The sequence below is a fragment of the Fusarium tjaetaba genome (assembly GCF_013396195.1).
Source record: "Fusarium tjaetaba strain NRRL 66243 chromosome Unknown NRRL66243_c0000027, whole genome shotgun sequence".
NCBI lineage: Eukaryota > Fungi > Ascomycota > Sordariomycetes > Hypocreales > Nectriaceae > Fusarium > Fusarium tjaetaba.
In genome coordinates this window covers 24,368-41,405 of record NW_023501223.1, presented here as the reverse complement: position 1 = coordinate 41,405, position 17,038 = coordinate 24,368, and the positions used below count along the sequence as shown (strand labels likewise).

The window sequence follows — 17,038 nt, the reverse complement described above, 5'->3', positions numbered from 1 at the left end:
CTGTACTGCTGCTGCTGCGCTACAGGAGTGGGAGCATATCGGTTAGTGGGGGGACCTCCTGCTGGAGGAGCATTGTACGGTCATGCTGTTCGAGGAACGACATTGGGCATTGGTTGGGGGATCGCACCGGCAGCAGGGGGAGGGGGCGCGTATGGGTTATGGCTACTGGCAGCAGGAGGTGGAGGAGCCTGGAAGTTTTGTGGAGGAGCTGCAAGAGGTGACTGAACGCGAGGCGGCGCTGATCCCTTGGGAGGTGGCGGAGGGGGAGTCGAGCCAGTTCGCTGTCCAAAAGGAGACGCACCAGGAGGTGGAGGAGGTACACCTGTGCCTTGTTGGCCAGGGAAAGGAGATGTGATGGGCTGTACACTGGGCGTGGTCCTGCGTGCTGGGGGTGCTTTGGTGACAAGAGGGACATCATTCCAGTTGTCCATGTTCTTCATCTTGGCCGCAGGTGTCACTGATGATGGTGTTGTGTTTCGAGGAGGACCGCTCATCGGTGGGGGCGCCAAGGGGGCGGGAGCACCGTATCCCGTTGGAGCAGGAGGCTGATAACCAACTGGCGCGCCATATCCTGTTTGCGCAGGAGGAGCATAACTGTTCTGTGGTTGATAAGGGTTCGAGGGGGGCTGATATTGCTGTGCTGACGACCCAGTTGGTCGAGGAGCGACAGGACTTGGGGCAATATGGCTGTAGGGATTAGCTGGGACAGAGCCAGGCACAGTGCCAACCACAGGTGCGGGTTGAGGGGGTTGGTAGCCAACAGCAGGTTGAAGCCTGGACGATGTCCGGCTCGATGAGGCTGGCACTCGTGAAGCGGGCTGAGCAGAAGGCTTCTTGGTAGCAAGACGCACACGGTTCCTCGCCAATTCCGCCGCGGGGTAGCTGGAAGGGAGGAGATCGAGGTACTTCTGGGCGGTCTCTAGCTGACCGTAACCAGCCAGGATATCTGCGTACTCGGTGTACTTGTCGTACAGAACGGAAAGCTTCCAATCCGAGGTCAAGTTTGTCTCGTTATCCTGGAATTTGGTGGTGTGACGGAAGACGGTGACCTTCTCGATAAAATTCTGCAGGGTCTTAGCATGAACCGAGAACGTGGAGTCTTCAGTCTCCTCTTTCAATCCAGCCTGCTCAGCCTCGTCAAACTCGTCAACCCAGATAGACACAACCTTCTCGAGCTTTGATCCAACTAGGTAGCAGAAGAAGGCGTCCTTTCGATCGCCATCTTCGTTGATTCGGTCGCCGAGCGCTTCGCAGAGGTCAGAGAACTCGTCAGGGTCGGAAAATGTACAAAGAATAGCCATGGTCTCCTTCCAATTCTCCAGATCGGCGTTGTAGACCACATCCCAGAGGTTCTTAGCTATAACAGAACCGAGCAGACGCATGTAACTTGGCATACCGCTCTTGCGGGACAGATACGCAGCTTGAACCTTGTCAACAAGTTCTTGACCACCACAGTTGGCGATCAAGAATGCGTCGGCGAAACGGTCCTCCTTCAGGCAAAGTTCAGTTGCCTTGGAAAAGTTACCCAACATTAGAGCAGAGGTGATGTTCTTTTCAACTGTGGTATCAGAGTCACTGAAAAGATGGAAAGGGTTATCAGTCTTGGCGCCCTTTGTAGCGGCGAGATTGGACAAGAAGTCGTCACTATCGCCCTCAGCACCATCAAAGAAGCTCGAGACTCGCTTCTCCTTCTTCTCTTCGGCGTCCTCATCTGATGGCTTGGTTTCCTCATCTTCTTGGACTTCGGATGTCTCCTCAGCACTGCCATTCGTGAGGGTGTCCTTGTTGAAGCCAAGATATTCGACGATTTTGCTACGGGGATTCTCGCCAACAAGAGTCTCCATCACTTTCCAATCAGCCTTTTCCTCATCAGTCTTGGCTTGCTCAACCCGATCGGCACAGATTTCAGAGATCTTGCCGGATGCGATGTCCTCTTGAAACTTTTGGCTAGCAGTAGAAATGTCAGAGTCAACAGTGAAATTGGTGATCAAGATCTTCGATGAACGCTTCTGCCCGGGCTGGGTAGCATTGGGCTTGAACACAACAATCTTTCCACCAAAACCGAATGAAGCACCGACGGGCCTCTCGAACCAGTTGGGAGCCTTGGCCAATGACCAAGAGGAATCTTGAGGCTTGTCCTGGGCAGCGTGGAGAAAGAAGTCCTCATCATCAAGGTTCTTCTCAGCCGCGGCCTTCGTAGTATCAGGGTTGGTGTTTTGGAGAGTCTGGACAGTGATCTTGCCGTCGGCGCTGGCAGTTGCCGAAAGATTGGGGTTGTGAGGGTTGAACCGAGTGAGGAAAGCGGAGTTTGTCGCCTCTGGAAGTTCACCATACCGCTCCCCAGTGTTGGGATTCCACACGATGGTACGGTAATCCTTACCTGAGGACAACAATAGGTCGGCATCTTGCTGACACCAAGACAGGGACAGAATACCAGACTCGTGACCCTGAAGCGTTCTCTCGGGAGCATTGGAGTTTCGCAGGTTCCATAGAAGGATGACAGGGGAGTTGTGATCAGGAGTAGCTGTCAGGAGCTTTGTTGAGTTGTTGGGGTCCCAAGCAATGGAACTGACAGCCTTTCGATTGTTGTTGAGTGTTAGAGAAGCCTTTTTAGTCTTCAGGTCCCAAACAGTGACAAATCCACCATTTCCACCGGTGGCGAGAATGTGTGAGACCTTTTGGTTCCATGCGAGGCATTCGATGTCGTCTGATCGGGCAGTAGAATTGCCTAGTCGGAAGGGGTTGGTAATATCGTTGACATCGTAGATGAAGAGCTCTCCTTTGGCGCCAGCTGTGGCGAGGATTTGAGGCTTCAAGGGGTTGAATTCGAGTGCCTTGATCGGGCCACTATGTTTTGATGTTTGAGAAATTAAGGCATCAGACTCTCCAGCAATAAGTTTCTCGGCATCCCAAAGGTCTAGGGAGCCGTTCTCGAGGGCACCAGCAATGATACCCCTGGGGTGATCCTCGCTGGGAGGACCCCATGCAACATCGTAAAACCTGAAGTGTTGATCAGAACATGGGGTTTCAAAAGCGCATTCTTGAGTATCTACCTAGCGTCGGTGTCGATGCTGGCGACAGGTTGTAGTTCGAGGCCTTGTTGTTGATCGTCCAGAGCAAGATCCCAGAGTTCGAGCTTGTTGCTCTCGTCGGGGGAATCGACATGAGTACCGGTGGCTAGAATTGGCTTGCCAGCACCTGGTGACCAGGCGAAGGCGGCCGTTCGTGGAATGTCTCGAAGGCGCACCATGATGGTGATGGTGGGGAGTTTAGGGACTAACGCGACAAGTGTACCAGCTCAGGATGGTGTTTCGATATAATAAGACGAGTTAAAAAGACAAGAAAATGGACAATTGCGGCTGAGAAAACTCCATACAGTTCTCAACGAATCGTCGCCTCTGCCCGCAGTATTGCTTCAAAAGGAGTTCGAACGAAGCAGGGCGAGGTCGGTGGAGGTGTGTCCTGTAGGTAGTGGGAGGTATGATGCCAGATTGCAGGCAGGCTGGCTCTCCCCCCGTTAGTTGCCCGGCTCCTCCTGAGTCCTGAGCTCCCTGTGGCCACGTCCGTGCCTCCTGAGCTGAGCTGTTCAGAAGGTGGGGCTCCTTGTCACGTGAAAAGAGAGCTTGATCAGCTTCTGGTATCTGAGGTATGATGTTTATAGGTAGGTGAGTGCCAGTGAAAAGGGGAACGAGTCGAGAGAAGCCTGGAATATCCTAAATACTAGGAGTTGTAATGAGCAAGGAATTACATGGGAAAATGCGGAAGTTTAAAGGCCAATCGGTATTGTGATCAGACTGACTTACAGGAGACGAAAAGGACAGCATATGCCTTAATTTTAGAAGCTGCGTGTCAGAAAATCATCAATCAAGCCTTGAATGACATCTTGAAAGTTATTATCAACTATTTATGTTGGTATCCTGCGTGGGTATAGCCATTACAGTCATGAAACAGCCAGAAGACAACTGTTGTAAGTCAAGATCAGAAAGCTCTAATGATCACGTGATAGGCGCAGAACCTCTGAGCTACTCAACCGCACCTTGAATGAATGCTATGAGCTCAACTTCAAGGACTTTCAAGCTTACGTTGACACCATCCATTCTTCTTCCGATCACTGAACGGCGCATATATCATTCCAAAATGTCAGAGGCAGCTCGATGGAAAGCCACTGTCTATGTAGGCGGACTATCTCAAATGGCAACTCAGAGTCATGTCCTCGACGCTTTCATCCCATTCGGTGAGATAGTCGAGGTCAAGGTACCAAAACCCGATGCGCCAAACTCTACAGAGGCACACAGAGGATTCGCCTATGTCGAGTTCGAAGACGCAGCTGATGCGAAGGAGGCTATTGATAACATGGATCAATCGGAGTTTTTCGGAAAGGTCCTCAAGGTATCACAGGCCAAGACACCTAAAAGCGCAGAGGATGGGCTTGGTAGCAAAACAGCTATTTGGGAGAAGGTATGTTACGGCCGAAACGATTGAAAAGCAAACTAACATGGTTCGTAGGAAGGATGGTTGGCCGAGCATGCGGCAGATGACGAAGAAGCAGTGTCAGGTGCTGGCCCTGACCCCATGCAAGGATTGGAACAACTCGACGTTGCAGGACCAAAACCTGAATGAGAATACAAGTTGGAGGTTTGTTATTGAGCTTATTGCCGGCATAGCGAAGGCGTTCAAGGCATTGGATTGGATTCACGGTTGCTGTCGAGTAAAGGTGACATATCATCACTGAGAATATTCAGATTTTAGACCTGATGTGTTTTCCTACTACCGCACTCATCTGAAATGTACAGTACTGTCCTTCCAAGGACATGTGGACATGCAAACAATTTCATTTCCCCAATAGCATCCCTATCTTTATGACAAACTTAGTGACCCTCACTCTCGCCCTCGGCGTGGCTCTCAGCATGGCCAGCATCATGGCGGCCAGCGGCACCCTGTCGGGCCAGACGGAGGTCCTTATCAACAAGGAACTTGCGAGAGATGGAGTAGCCGGCAGCGCCGAGAGCGAAGCCAACAACGACAGCTAGATATAGATATTAGACAAGACATGGTTCAGTTGAGTCGTGGTGGTTTACCGAGAGGGTACAGCTCAGGAGGGATCTGCTTGAGCTTTCGGAGACGCTGAGAGATGGTGTGGCCTTGGATTCTGTCAGTATGCAGACCAATTGAGATAGTTTTCGCATCCGCATTTGTAGGATCGGGTCGCTCGATTAGGCACCGTCGGGAACTTGTAGCGTTACATACCAGCCTGGTCCTCTTTCTATAAAATGAAGCTGGGTCAGCAATTGATGTCATACTGAGCCGAGGGCTAAAGAGCTCGTTCCCTCAGGTCATTTGCATAGAATTGGAGATACTCACGGGGACGGGTCGCAACATGCGAGGCGTCTGCCTGAACATTCGAAGAGCAGTGGTAGAACGCATCTTGGAGTGAGTGGGGAGGGTCTAAGGAATCAAAGTCCAGAGGTGATGGTTCAATTGGAAATTATCGGCCTTGGAAGGAGTGTTTGGAGTTGGCCGACCGAACGAACATCTGCTGATGTGCAATTGTTAGAGCCTAGCAGGCCCACCAGTCGAGATGGGTGCCTTACGCCATACGCCATTGGCCCGAGGGTAGCCTGAGGCACACATTGAGCTCTCCCGGAAGGAAATCGAACCACCTGATTTGATTCGAGCCGACACACCCATCCAATCCATTCTACTAATGTCGACGCATTGGATACTTACTCAACCTCTCCATCCTAAACGCACCGAGCTCCATACTCGCCGTCATTGACCCCAGAAGAATCTCCCCTCCTCCAACTCAATTCCCCTTAAAAGCTATTCACGATGTCGGACGACGGTCAGGAGCTTGTCACCAAGCCTTTCAAGTTTGTCACTGGTACGTTTAATGCTTGCTTCCCTGATAATCCCGCTGTTGGTACTGCCGTTGCGGGCTCGAAAAAATGACCTGATTTGGCTCCGAGGCTAACACTTCTACGCAGCTGGTAAGCCCGAATCCCTCTACAACCACCACAACTATCACCACCGATTTCTCCTCGACGACAGACAGACTGCGATTACGCGATCCCGGCGACGATACTCAATTGCACTAGCGTCAATTACCACGATTCGATCTAACACTTCATAGGCACTGACGCCCGTTTCCCCAACCAGAACCAGACCAAGCACTGCTGGCAAAACTACGTCGATTACCACAAGTGCATTCTCGCCAAGGGTGAGGACTTTGCGCCTTGCCGCCAGGTACGAGTTGCCGAGAATCACTTCCACCGGCGACGTCCATGCTAATTGACGTCTAGTTCTGGCTGTCTTACCGATCTCTCTGCCCCTCCGGCTGGTATCAGCGCTGGGACGAGCAGCGCGGTATGTTGAACCTCAGTGGTTCCAATTGATCTCGAACAAGGACTAACGTATTGCGCAGAGGCCGGAAACTTCCCCGTCAAGCTCGACGCCTAAGCCGACCCCGTAGACTGGATGGACTAGTGGATGTTGTTAGAAGAGTCAGAGCAGACACACTGCAATTGTATCATTTGTGATATTGCTTTCAAAGCTAACCCCAAATATTGACTGTTGTGTTTTGAGCACTGGCTTTCCGCATTGTGATGACGTCTCGAGGCTTGAGTGGTAGATTGTCGAATGAGATTATTGCTATCATTTTAGCTATATGAGGCTCATGCAAAAGCGCTGGCAATTCAAACTCCCAAATAATACTCCATGATTCCATACTCCGTAATCCAAAAAATGGCTGTTGCGATTGGCCAGTATAGGTAAGTCGTAATGACAAATCCCCAATTTGATGATCACTTTGACGAGACCCATCATTTTTCCTCATCCTCATCGTCTGAACTCATAAATTCATCGTCCTCATCGAATCCAAAGAATGTCGTAGCCTTACCCTTGCCCTTATCGGCCTTGGCTCCTTCGACGGAGGGCGGCGTTGACTGGTCTGATGATGTACCCTTGTCCTCATCTGAACCGGATTGGTCATTGCTTGGTTGTGTAGAGCTTGAATCGTGAGATGTGCCAAGCAAGTTGTCTTTGTAGTTACCAGCCTTCATGGCAGCCAGAACAGCCTCTCGAGTTCGCTCACTGCTCTCTTCCTTGTCCTCGACCCACTGACCGTCAAGACGACTCTTGCTGCCCGACTTGATTTCAGCTTCCTTCTGTTCTGACATTCGAACGATCTGTTCCCAACGCTCACGGCGCTTCTCTTTCTCCTTCTTTTCCATCTCGGGCTTGATAGCTAGATACTCGGCTAAAGCCTTGGCCTCATTAACAGTACGCAGACGTCGCCCATCCAGGTTTCGGCTAGATCCGTGGTCCTCTTGGCTCTTCTTTTTGCGCGAAGACATGCGACCACCCGCGGCTCGAAGTTGAGATCCGAAACCACCTTTGCCACCACAAAGGGGGACAGCGAGTCGCAAGGAAAGGAATTCATCGTCGGCAGTGGAGAGATAGCTGGAGATGGGAGAGTCTGATGAGGCTGGAAGTTGCTTGTTGGAAAGTGTGGTGAGGATGAGTCTTGACTGAGTCGTCGGGAGTCGATCATCTATGCGTTGGCGCAGTTCTGTAACTGTTGTCGATGAAGCCAGAGGAAGAACGAGGGTCGGTGGTAGTCCTAGACCAGCGAAGCTAGTGACCAGCACGTTCACGTTTCGGGGAGCCATGGTATGTTATGGGATATATTCGGTTTGAAAGATAGTGGAGGCCGTTGTGATGAATGATTGAGAAGACCTGTCGCAAAGATTCCATCAACGCCGCTTTGGTTGGTTGTTTGTCATGCAAATGGCCTGCACCTTGCAGATAAGCGGGCCCTCCCATCAACTAAGGTACCTTACCCGACTGCCACACACCTACAAGCACAGCCACAGCTCAGTCGTCCTCATCACGTGAAATCAGCCGCAGAGCAACCTCGTCTCCACCCCACTTCGCTACAGCCAAATTCTAGTAGGGTTTCCGCCCACAAAAGTTATCATTTTGAGAAGTCGTCTTCGTCCCTCCTAAACTGCCACCTTCCAACATCGACCCTTCCGACGAGCAGCAAATACCGCCACGATGTTGATTCCCAAGGCCGACCGCAAGAAGATCCACGAGGTAATAACCATTACATTCACCGAGCAACTCTGCGCAACGACGACGGCGGAGAACTGCGAGCTACGGAAGAGAGCACAAAATCATAGCGCACATAACTAACAGTTTCCCGATAGTACCTCTTCCGCGAGGGTGTTCTCGTCGCCCAGAAGGACTTCAACCTTCCCAAGCACCCTGATATTGACACCAAGAACCTGTTCGTTATCAAGGCTCTGCAGTCGCTCAACTCTCGCGGCTATGTCAAGACCCAGTTCTCTTGGCAATACTACTACTACACCCTGACCCCCGAGGGTCTCGACTACCTCCGCGAATGGCTTCACCTCCCCGCTGAGATCGTTCCCGCTACCCACATTAAGCAACAACGATCGCACGCTCCTCCCCGTGGCATGCTCGGCGAGGGTGAGCGCGAGCGACGACCTTTCGGCCGTGGCCGTGGTGGTGACCGAGGTGACCGTGAGGGTGGATACCGACGAAGGGATGCTGGCGAGGGCAAGGAGGGTGGTGCTCCCGGCGAGTTCGCTCCTCAGTTGTGAGTTGGCCCTTTGGACAAGTTGATGGATACGGGACGAATTGCTAACAATTGATACAGCCGTGGTGGATTTGGCCGTGGACGTGGCGCTGCCCCCCCTTCTTAAACGAACCCATTTCCTTTAGGTGGTCACGAATGAGATGCATTTCGAAGGGTATCGGCATGTACTCATAAAAAATGGAGGGCAATTTCTACCATGGGTTTCGCTCGTGTGACTGGGTTGCGTTGCGTGGGGGACACCGTGGGAGTTTGAGGGTTTTAGAACCTCGGAATCATTTTCATCAGGGTCAATGTTTGCCGCCGTCGAAACGAGATAATTGCTCGGGAGATTCGTGAAGACGTCAATCTTTTCAGTGATGTGAGACGAGACCTCTATGTTTATGCCAAACGCCCACCGAGGCACGTCTGAATGAACGATCCGTGCCGCTCATCCAAACTCCTGCTATGACGTATAATGATTGTGATCTTGTGGCTATTTGAAACTTTGATTCATTTCTGATGGCTCGGGAGGGTTCCCTCGAATGTGCCGTACTCAATGCTTGACTGAGGATTTCATGTCTTGGGCCAGGGATTGTTCTTGGAGGATAAATTGAACAGATTCTCTGGACATGAGATAAATCAATGGACGTTAAATTAATTATTGATAACCAAGCCACTATCTCACTCTTAACATGTGACAGGATTCTTGATGAGACAAAGTAATGGCATTTGGGTCTCTGATCACGAAGATTTGTCAATTACCTATCTGCCTGGGTATTAGGTAGCTTGGAAGGTCTACATATCAAGGCAAGCCTTGGATTCGCGAGGTATCTGATACGGGGTAATTATTCTTCTTGTCTGGTGCCTCTAGTTGTCATTGTCGTTGCTCAACCCATCTGCTGTGCCTGGGCCAAGGCCAAGAAGGTCAGGGTAAGCTGCTCGATACAATACACGAGATTCGCTCTGTGTTAAGTTCATTGCTGGAAGACATGCTTCTGAATCACCCAGAAGCGTTGATCGTCGGTGATGTTTATTACAGCACTGATATATGACACATCGGCGGATAGAGGGAATACCTGCGTTATGATTCACTATGACTTGAATACTTGAATATAACAAATATCGTGTTTCTCGTCATTCAGATGCTTTTCAGACATAACATGCATCCCAGGAGTTATAGAATACCGACATAGGTATTTAGTTAGTATCAAGGCTGTTAGCTCAAGTCCGCACACACCATGTCACCACTTAACCTAGGTATACATGTTGTTAACTTTCGAGTACTCTTTTTTAGCAAGAATTTATAAGAATCCTAGAATACCCAGTATCTTGTCTACCTAGGGATTCTGCCTACGGAGTACCTAGGTAGGCATTCTAACCTAAACTCAGGGAGCAAGAAAACATCAGACCCTGATATAAGATATCAAAATAAACCCAGTAAAAGGTATACTAAGCTTATCCTAAACTTATACTAGACTACCTCGGTCTTTTTATCAGTTAGGATTGAAGTCCTGGGTTTTCTTTCCTCCCCTAGCCTAGATGTGTTGTGGTCAGCAACAGCATAATCATCACTCTAAGCTGACAGGAAACATGGTCTATGCCTTGTAATTGGGCGAGAAGTAAATAGGAACTGAAAAATACTGTTTAACTGGTCTTATGTCAGCGATGAACTGGTGTTTATATCTCTGCGCCTTGCTCCTCAGCATTTAGCATGAGTTTATGGATGGGGATGGGGATGGGCATACAGTCAGATATCTGCAGGCAGGTAATCATACTTTGAAAGGAATCTATGATGATCTTGATATTCTATCTCTATTACGCATAAGATGGCCTTGAGTTGTACGTGTTCGAATATTCATCGAGCAGTGCTTATACCTGCCATACGCTTTTAGCTGACGCATAGACGTGCAATGGACCACTAAGTTCAGACCCGTCACATCAGTTCTTTGCTATTTATTCCCTTTTGTATTCGTTTGTAGTTCCTCAACTTTGCATTAGATCTGAAAGTTATCAGGCAAATCGCCCGTCATGATTATCTCCAGCTCTCCTCTCTTCAAACAGTATGCCCGAACGGCCCTTGATTCCGAAAACCGTAACAGAAGGGCACCTTATTCACCATTAGGCATTGCGGATGCTATTGTACAGCACCTGCTGGACCTTGCAAGGCTTCAAGTCACTCGATTCAAGATCAGCAATGCTACTGAAGAGTAAGCGTAATGCCCACCATTTATGCTATGGCTTGCTAATGCTTCAGCTCCTTCAAACTTGTTATCGAGGGTCGCATGTTTGGGACAGGAACAATCTCTAGCACTGTCATATCAACGGAGGCATCCTTGACATTCAATGGGGCCGTATTTGGACGGATCAAGTTACCCCAGACGCAGACGAGTTTCTGGGGCACAGACTTTGTTGCTCAGGAACAGCGTATCGAGATCATCGACTACACCAACTACTGTGCCTTTGTTCGGAGCATCATAGTCGACGGTGAAACCAACCTTCAGCTCCAAAACAGCAACTGCACAGTCAGAGCGCTTGGCATTTCGTCTGTGTGCAACCTCAGTCTCGATATGCCACTCAAGGCTATTGGAGGGCCTAGAATGGCAGTCAAGAAGCTTTCGCGGTTAGGTAATGACGTGACAATCATATTCAGCTTGAGGTGCTCAGGCCCTGTCGAACTTGACCATGGATTTTGTACTTTCGAGCTTCGAAACGGCCATAGTGAAACATTGGCAGAGCTGAAAGGTGAACTGAACATCGCCGCAGGCCAAACTGAACTCACTCTGCATGGGACAACACGAGATGGGGCGGTGGCTTCAAACAGAGTCAGGCTTGTTGGAGTCGGCGTGGAAGCGAAAGAGAAGTCATGGCTCAATGAGACCATAAGAGAGATTGATGTCCCCATTGACTTGGAACCGAAATGCGTGGAGATATTGTGGTGCTGATACACGCTCCAGGAAACCGTACCTTGATGATCAGGATTTGATATTGGGTTTCTTGGATATAGATATGACCTAGTTCCATACATTTTGTGTTGGCTTCTAATGGGATAGAGTCAGATGTACAATAAAGGTCGTCAGATTTCCAGTTTTAGGGTTGGTGATGGACCGTCGAGATGACCGAGCTTTGTCAACAATTTGTTACCTTGCAGGCTATGATGACATTTTCTTTGTAATTCTCGTACAAGATAAGAGTCCCTTGTCAAGTGCGAGCCCACAATGCCCATTGTGTCTTGCATATGAATGCTCCACTGCCATTCACTTTAGCAGCCTTGTTGATGATGCTTCCATAATAAGAGCCGGCTTCGGCCGCCAGCGTCTACCACCAGAGACATGGATGGATTCGTTTGCGGGGACCCAACTGAATACAGTGGAATGGTGTGAACTGAACGGTACGTTTTGATGTATCTCTGCTATCTCCCTACCTGAGACACTGCTATATTTCAGAAGTTAAGAATTCTATTAAAAATAATCGTAGCAGTTGCATTTGCAGCGCAGTCTCAAACTTGGGTTGTTGCAGCATTAAAAAAGATACGAAATAAAGCAACTCAGCATCCAATTTATCAAACCCAGATGCGGCCATTAGCTTCACGATCATTGGACCGGGTTAAAGAAGCCTACCACTAACAATACTACGAGGTCATATTAAAAAAGATACAGGATCCGTACATACACTCACCTGTCAAACCTGTCCTGTACCTTAAAGGGCAGGCTATTCACGTTTCCCATTGCGGTGAAAGAGGATGAGACCTGATAAACACCTGAATCTCATATCGTCCTCTCCATTCCTCACAGTCTCACTGGCCGCCAGGAACTCCACGTCTTGCTTGGAAGCCCTGGTAATGCCCGTATCCGTCAAGCCTCTCGTTAAACCCCTGCTTCTCGGCGTTTACAGGCGATATTCAATTGGAGTTCAACGCCCAAAATTTCCGGGTGTCGCGGAGACGTCTGAGAGACAAGGGGAAATCTACGGGTCTGTGATGAATCCGTCAGAACCAAATGGGCCAAGATAATCAGGAACTCAAAAGTCGGCGGCCGCGCGTTACATTCGATTTATTATTACGGACATAGCCATTGGGGTTCATAGACTCATAAGGTACCTAAACAAGGTATTGGATCCAATACTAATATTGGATCTTTACTCATCATCAACACTGTCTGCCTACCATCCAATATACGTGCGTACAAACCGGGCTTGTTTCACCAACCACAGCCACGGCTTGAGCTGCACCCATCCAACACTCATCGTTCATTGCTTTGTTTCCGCAGACTCGTCCTCCAGATTTCACTCTTCTTCCTTTTTTCTTCTTCTTCCTCCCACCATTGGAAACTAGGTCCTAAAAGACAAAGCATGGGTCTGTTTGGCTGACTTCGCCGAGCTGAACTGGGCTTGTCTGCTGCTGGCGTCAACTCCCGTTCGGATCATGCTGACTTTGGATCATGTCCATCATGCTTGACTAACAAAAGACGTTTAAAACTCTGATTCAATATCTTTTCTTCTTCCGAACAATTATCCACAAGTTGCAGAATCATTACCTACCTATCTCGACAAGTGTCTCGTGACTTGCACGAGATCGCCTCCCTGAATCCTTAGTAACTTCCCTAGAAATGACTCCCTGGCCGAGTCGTCGTGGGTCGCAACCCAACAACAACAACTCTAACGGTGACCTCATCAGTCGAATTCACAATACGGCCTTACACACGCCTACCACATTGCCTGCGCTTTACTCGACGAATCTGCCAAACACATCGAACGGGAATCGCCTCGAGTTATCCTTCTCCAATGCAAACGCCGATTCCAGCTCCGACGAGTCTGATTTGCATCCCTCGCGGCCTCAATCTTCCAAACCTCGTCGACCACAGCACACACGCTCTATGAGCCAGCCTTTTCCTTCTCTCTTCAGCAGCAAGAAAAAGAGGCAGAACTCAGTCGGCGCACCACCGCCTGACCTGGGATTTGCAGAGGATGACTCGACAATGCCTCGACAAGCACCAAAGACCCACGCTCGAATCCCTTCTCATACTCGAAGCGGCCCTGTAGGAAGTAAGGATTTCACGACGGGCAACTGCATGACATGTGGCTCGTTAGTACGGTGGCCGCGGGAGCTCAAGGTGTTCAAATGCACGATCTGTACTACAGTCAACGATTTAGAGCCTCTGAGTGCAGATCATGATGGTTCCAAGTCACGTAGAGATGCAAGCCAGGATCCTTCCCGGTCTGTCCCAACTCGAGGTAGAATTAAAGGCAAAAGGAAGAGGGTAATCACTAATATAGGTGCAGGTCCGCATATCTCGATCGAACAGACAAACCGACTGGTTCGGCAATCGATACAATCCTTCCTTTCTAAGAGGTTACATCCAATTCCTGAACCTCCTACCGAGGCGCCGCCACAACCGCCGTCGCAGAGCAAATTGTCATTCAGCAGCCGAATGCAGGCTGCTGGCCAAAGCCTTGCGCCGGTCGATCCTAGACAGGAAACAGCGCCTTCATCCAAATCGCCTGCTATACAGGTTTCCCATTATGTGTTCGATGAGGAACCGACGCTACGGTCGAGTCCCGCCCGACCGAACCCTACGCCAATGCGATCCTTCTCTTCCTCTTACACCGAAAGACCTCCAGTACGTAACATATTGCAAGAGCGCGGACCAAAAGAGCAACGTAAATCGCCGGATCAATCTGAGGGCGACCCGAAAAGGATATTCAAGGCTCTGGAAGACTACATCGTCGCCTGCTTTGGCTCTTTCGAATGTATTAACTCATCATTCCTAACACATAACCACCGCCTGCCCATTAGATGTAGAAGCGAATCGACTCGTCGCAAGCCAATGCTACCTAGTGAACCTCGTGAACAGAGAGGGCATCGTCGCGAGCCTTCAGGAAATTATGCTACACGCGAGCCGCGAGAGGAGCGGTTTACGCCGCAATTCGATGATGGATCATGCGACCTCGATCCAAAGTTGCTACTTTTAGGTGACTTTGCTGAGAACGGGACATGGTGGATGGGCAACCAAGAAGACGCTCGGCCTCGACGGCCGTCGACAAACCGTGTGGAACGAAGTTTCTCAAGCGCGCCAGTCAACACGAAGACACCACAAATGAGTTGGGGCGATCTCATAAAATGGTACAACTCTATTGTGAATCCTGCTGAGGGATGGTTTGCGATTTACGAGGAGATGTGTCAAGGGAAAAGCTTCTTAACCCCTTCTCAGCGAGAATTACAATTAATGGAGCGGGAACTACTGCAGGGCCAAGAACATGCTCGGCGAGTTCTCCTTAAAGCAACTGAAATGCTTTTAAAAAGACCTGGAAGGCCATTGAAGGATCCAGCTGACTTGAGATTTCTCCTAATCATCCTAGAAAACCCATTACTACACGAACATGAAACGTTGTTTCGGGGAATTCTACAATTCGACAAAAATTTGCCCTCTGCTCCGAGGCCGATACAGCAGAGAAAAGCTGGCACCCCTGAATCTGGACCTTTATCTGGGCAACACTCGGGCATCATCAAGCGCATAGTGGGCTTAGTATCAAACTCGTCGGCTGAATGCCATAACCAGTTGATCACCTGGTTTTCAAGACATCACCCATCTCGCTTCATTCGTACCAAAGAGTTGGCATCTGGTTTCCTAACATATCGGATGATTCGACAGAGTGGGAAGAAGCAAGAGGTGAAAGTTGATATCACAGCTGGCCTGATACCACAAATGCAAGAAGGGCGCTCAGGAGCTTATCTCTACGATGAGATAAACCGCGCAAACTCGTCGAACAAGGCCAAGGAGCCTGAAAAGAAAATCATGTATGCCGAAGATTGGCAGATCAGAGCTTCTTCGCGAGTCTTGGCGCTCCTCTTCGCTGCCAACAACTTGCCACACAGCCGGAGAACTGAAGAATTCTCTCCGGACTCGGCCGAGGGTCGTTCTAACGTTCATTCTCACGGACAAATTCTACCAACGAGCGACTTCTACAATTCAATGATCGACTACACTGACTTGGTTGCGGACTTTGAGAATTGGGAAGCTCGTAGGAGCAAGTTCACGTTCTGCCAGTACCCATTCCTTTTGAGCATATGGGCCAAGAACCATATTCTTGAGCACGATGCTCGTCGTCAGATGCAGAGCAAAGCCCGTGACGCCTTTTTTGATAGTATCATGAGTCGCAAGGCTATCAACCAGTTCCTAGAACTAAATGTTCGCCGAGATTGCCTGGTGGATGATAGTCTAAAAGCTGTCAGTGAGGTGGTTGGAAGTGGGAGTGAGGATATCAAAAAGGGTCTTCGTATCACTTTTAGTGGTGAGGAGGGAGTAGATGCTGGTGGTCTACGGAAAGAGTGGTTTTTACTCCTAGCCAGAGAAGTTTTCAATCCCGACCATGGTAAGCTGAATCGCCCAACAGAAATAGGGGCCCTGCTGACTCTGGATAGGCCTTTTCCTTTATGACGAGGATTCTCAGTTTTGTTATTTCAACCCGAACGCTTTTGAAACCTCCGATCAATTCTTCTTGGTCGGAGTCGTGATGGGACTTGCTATATACAACTCGACTATTCTGGATGTGGCCCTCCCTCCTTTTGCATTTCGGAAACTTATTGCATCTGCCCCAACACACGGCACAGGGGCATCAGCTCATCCGAAGCCTCCTATGCGTTACACCCTTGAAGACCTGGCAGAATACCGACCTCGACTAGCTCGAGGATTACGGCAGTTGCTAGAATATGAAGGCAATGTGGAAGAAACCTTCTGTCTCGATTTCGTTATTGATATGGATAAGTACGGTACTCAGGTGCAGGTTCCCCTTTGCCCTGGAGGCGAACGCATCCCTGTCACCAACAGTAACCGTCGAGAATACGTGGACCTTTACGTGCGGCACATAATCGATGTGTCTGTAACGAGACAGTTCGAGCCTTTCAAACGAGGTTTCTACACTGTATGTGGAGGTAATGCTCTGTCTCTCTTTAGGCCAGAAGAGATTGAACTCCTTGTACGAGGCTCTGATGAAGAGCTCGACATCAACTCGCTGAGGGGAGTCGCTGAATATGATAACTGGGGAACCAAGAAGCCAGATGGTTCCGAGCCCGTTATTGACTGGTTCTGGGAGACGTTTCAGGCGGCGTCATCTCAAGATCAACGGAAACTACTCCTGTTCATCACTGGTAGCGATCGAATTCCTGCTATGGGTGCGGCTGTACTGCCGATTAAGATATCCTGCCTCGGCGAAGATGAAGGCAGGTTCCCTATTGCCCGAACGTGCTTCAACATGCTATCCCTGTCACGATACAATTCAAAAGAAAGATTAGAGAAGTTGTTGTGGACTGCTGTTCATGAAAGCGAGGGCTTTGGGATAAAGTAAATGGTACAGTTGATGAAATTACGAATAAGCATTCATTTCATTTACGGAGTTTTGATAGGTAGTTCAAGGGGTTTCGGGAGTGTAGATCTATATACAGAA

General features: G+C 49.5%; 8 protein-coding genes across 8 annotated transcripts; 5 read left to right on the top strand and 3 right to left on the bottom strand.

Annotated features, from left to right (window-relative positions):
• Positions 1–80: 80 nt before the first annotated feature.
• Positions 81–3,250, bottom strand: FTJAE_1474 (uncharacterized protein; the record flags this gene model as incomplete). The annotated part of the gene is made up of 2 exons (XM_037347567.1): positions 81–3,000; positions 3,054–3,250. 2 exons carry the CDS (start codon positions 3,248–3,250, stop codon positions 81–83), a joined length of 3,117 nt encoding a protein of 1,038 aa, XP_037211427.1.
• An 887-nt stretch (positions 3,251–4,137) lies between these two features.
• FTJAE_1473 (peptidylprolyl isomerase) lies at positions 4,138–4,620 on the top strand (the record flags this gene model as incomplete). Its single annotated transcript, XM_037347566.1, has 2 exons — positions 4,138–4,458; positions 4,507–4,620. The coding sequence occupies 2 exons, from the start codon at positions 4,138–4,140 to the stop codon at positions 4,618–4,620; spliced, it is 435 nt and encodes a 144-aa protein (XP_037211426.1).
• Positions 4,621–4,868: 248 nt separating this feature from the next.
• On the bottom strand, positions 4,869–5,424 carry FTJAE_1472 (NADH-ubiquinone reductase complex 1 MLRQ subunit; the record flags this gene model as incomplete). The annotated part of the gene is made up of 4 exons (XM_037347565.1): positions 4,869–5,026; positions 5,079–5,141; positions 5,248–5,263; positions 5,362–5,424. 4 exons carry the CDS (start codon positions 5,422–5,424, stop codon positions 4,869–4,871), a joined length of 300 nt encoding a protein of 99 aa, XP_037211425.1.
• Positions 5,425–5,829: 405 nt separating this feature from the next.
• On the top strand, positions 5,830–6,456 carry FTJAE_1471 (cytochrome c oxidase subunit 6b; the record flags this gene model as incomplete). The annotated part of the gene is made up of 4 exons (XM_037347564.1): positions 5,830–5,881; positions 6,131–6,243; positions 6,300–6,363; positions 6,422–6,456. 4 exons carry the CDS (start codon positions 5,830–5,832, stop codon positions 6,454–6,456), a joined length of 264 nt encoding a protein of 87 aa, XP_037211424.1.
• A 362-nt stretch (positions 6,457–6,818) lies between these two features.
• On the bottom strand, positions 6,819–7,667 carry FTJAE_1470 (uncharacterized protein; the record flags this gene model as incomplete). The annotated part of the gene is made up of 1 exon (XM_037347563.1): positions 6,819–7,667. One exon carries the CDS (start codon positions 7,665–7,667, stop codon positions 6,819–6,821), a length of 849 nt encoding a protein of 282 aa, XP_037211423.1.
• A 388-nt stretch (positions 7,668–8,055) lies between these two features.
• FTJAE_1469 (Plectin S10) lies at positions 8,056–8,726 on the top strand (the record flags this gene model as incomplete). Its single annotated transcript, XM_037347561.1, has 3 exons — positions 8,056–8,094; positions 8,208–8,620; positions 8,681–8,726. The coding sequence occupies 3 exons, from the start codon at positions 8,056–8,058 to the stop codon at positions 8,724–8,726; spliced, it is 498 nt and encodes a 165-aa protein (XP_037211422.1).
• A 1,901-nt stretch (positions 8,727–10,627) lies between these two features.
• FTJAE_1468 (ubiquitin ligase (Hul4)) lies at positions 10,628–11,541 on the top strand (the record flags this gene model as incomplete). Its single annotated transcript, XM_037347560.1, has 2 exons — positions 10,628–10,806; positions 10,854–11,541. The coding sequence occupies 2 exons, from the start codon at positions 10,628–10,630 to the stop codon at positions 11,539–11,541; spliced, it is 867 nt and encodes a 288-aa protein (XP_037211421.1).
• Positions 11,542–13,203: 1,662 nt separating this feature from the next.
• FTJAE_1467 (other hect domain protein) lies at positions 13,204–16,939 on the top strand (the record flags this gene model as incomplete). The annotated part of the gene is made up of 3 exons (XM_037347559.1): positions 13,204–13,679; positions 13,947–15,967; positions 16,017–16,939. The coding sequence occupies 3 exons, from the start codon at positions 13,204–13,206 to the stop codon at positions 16,937–16,939; spliced, it is 3,420 nt and encodes a 1,139-aa protein (XP_037211420.1).
• Between the last annotated feature and the right edge of the window lie 99 nt (positions 16,940–17,038).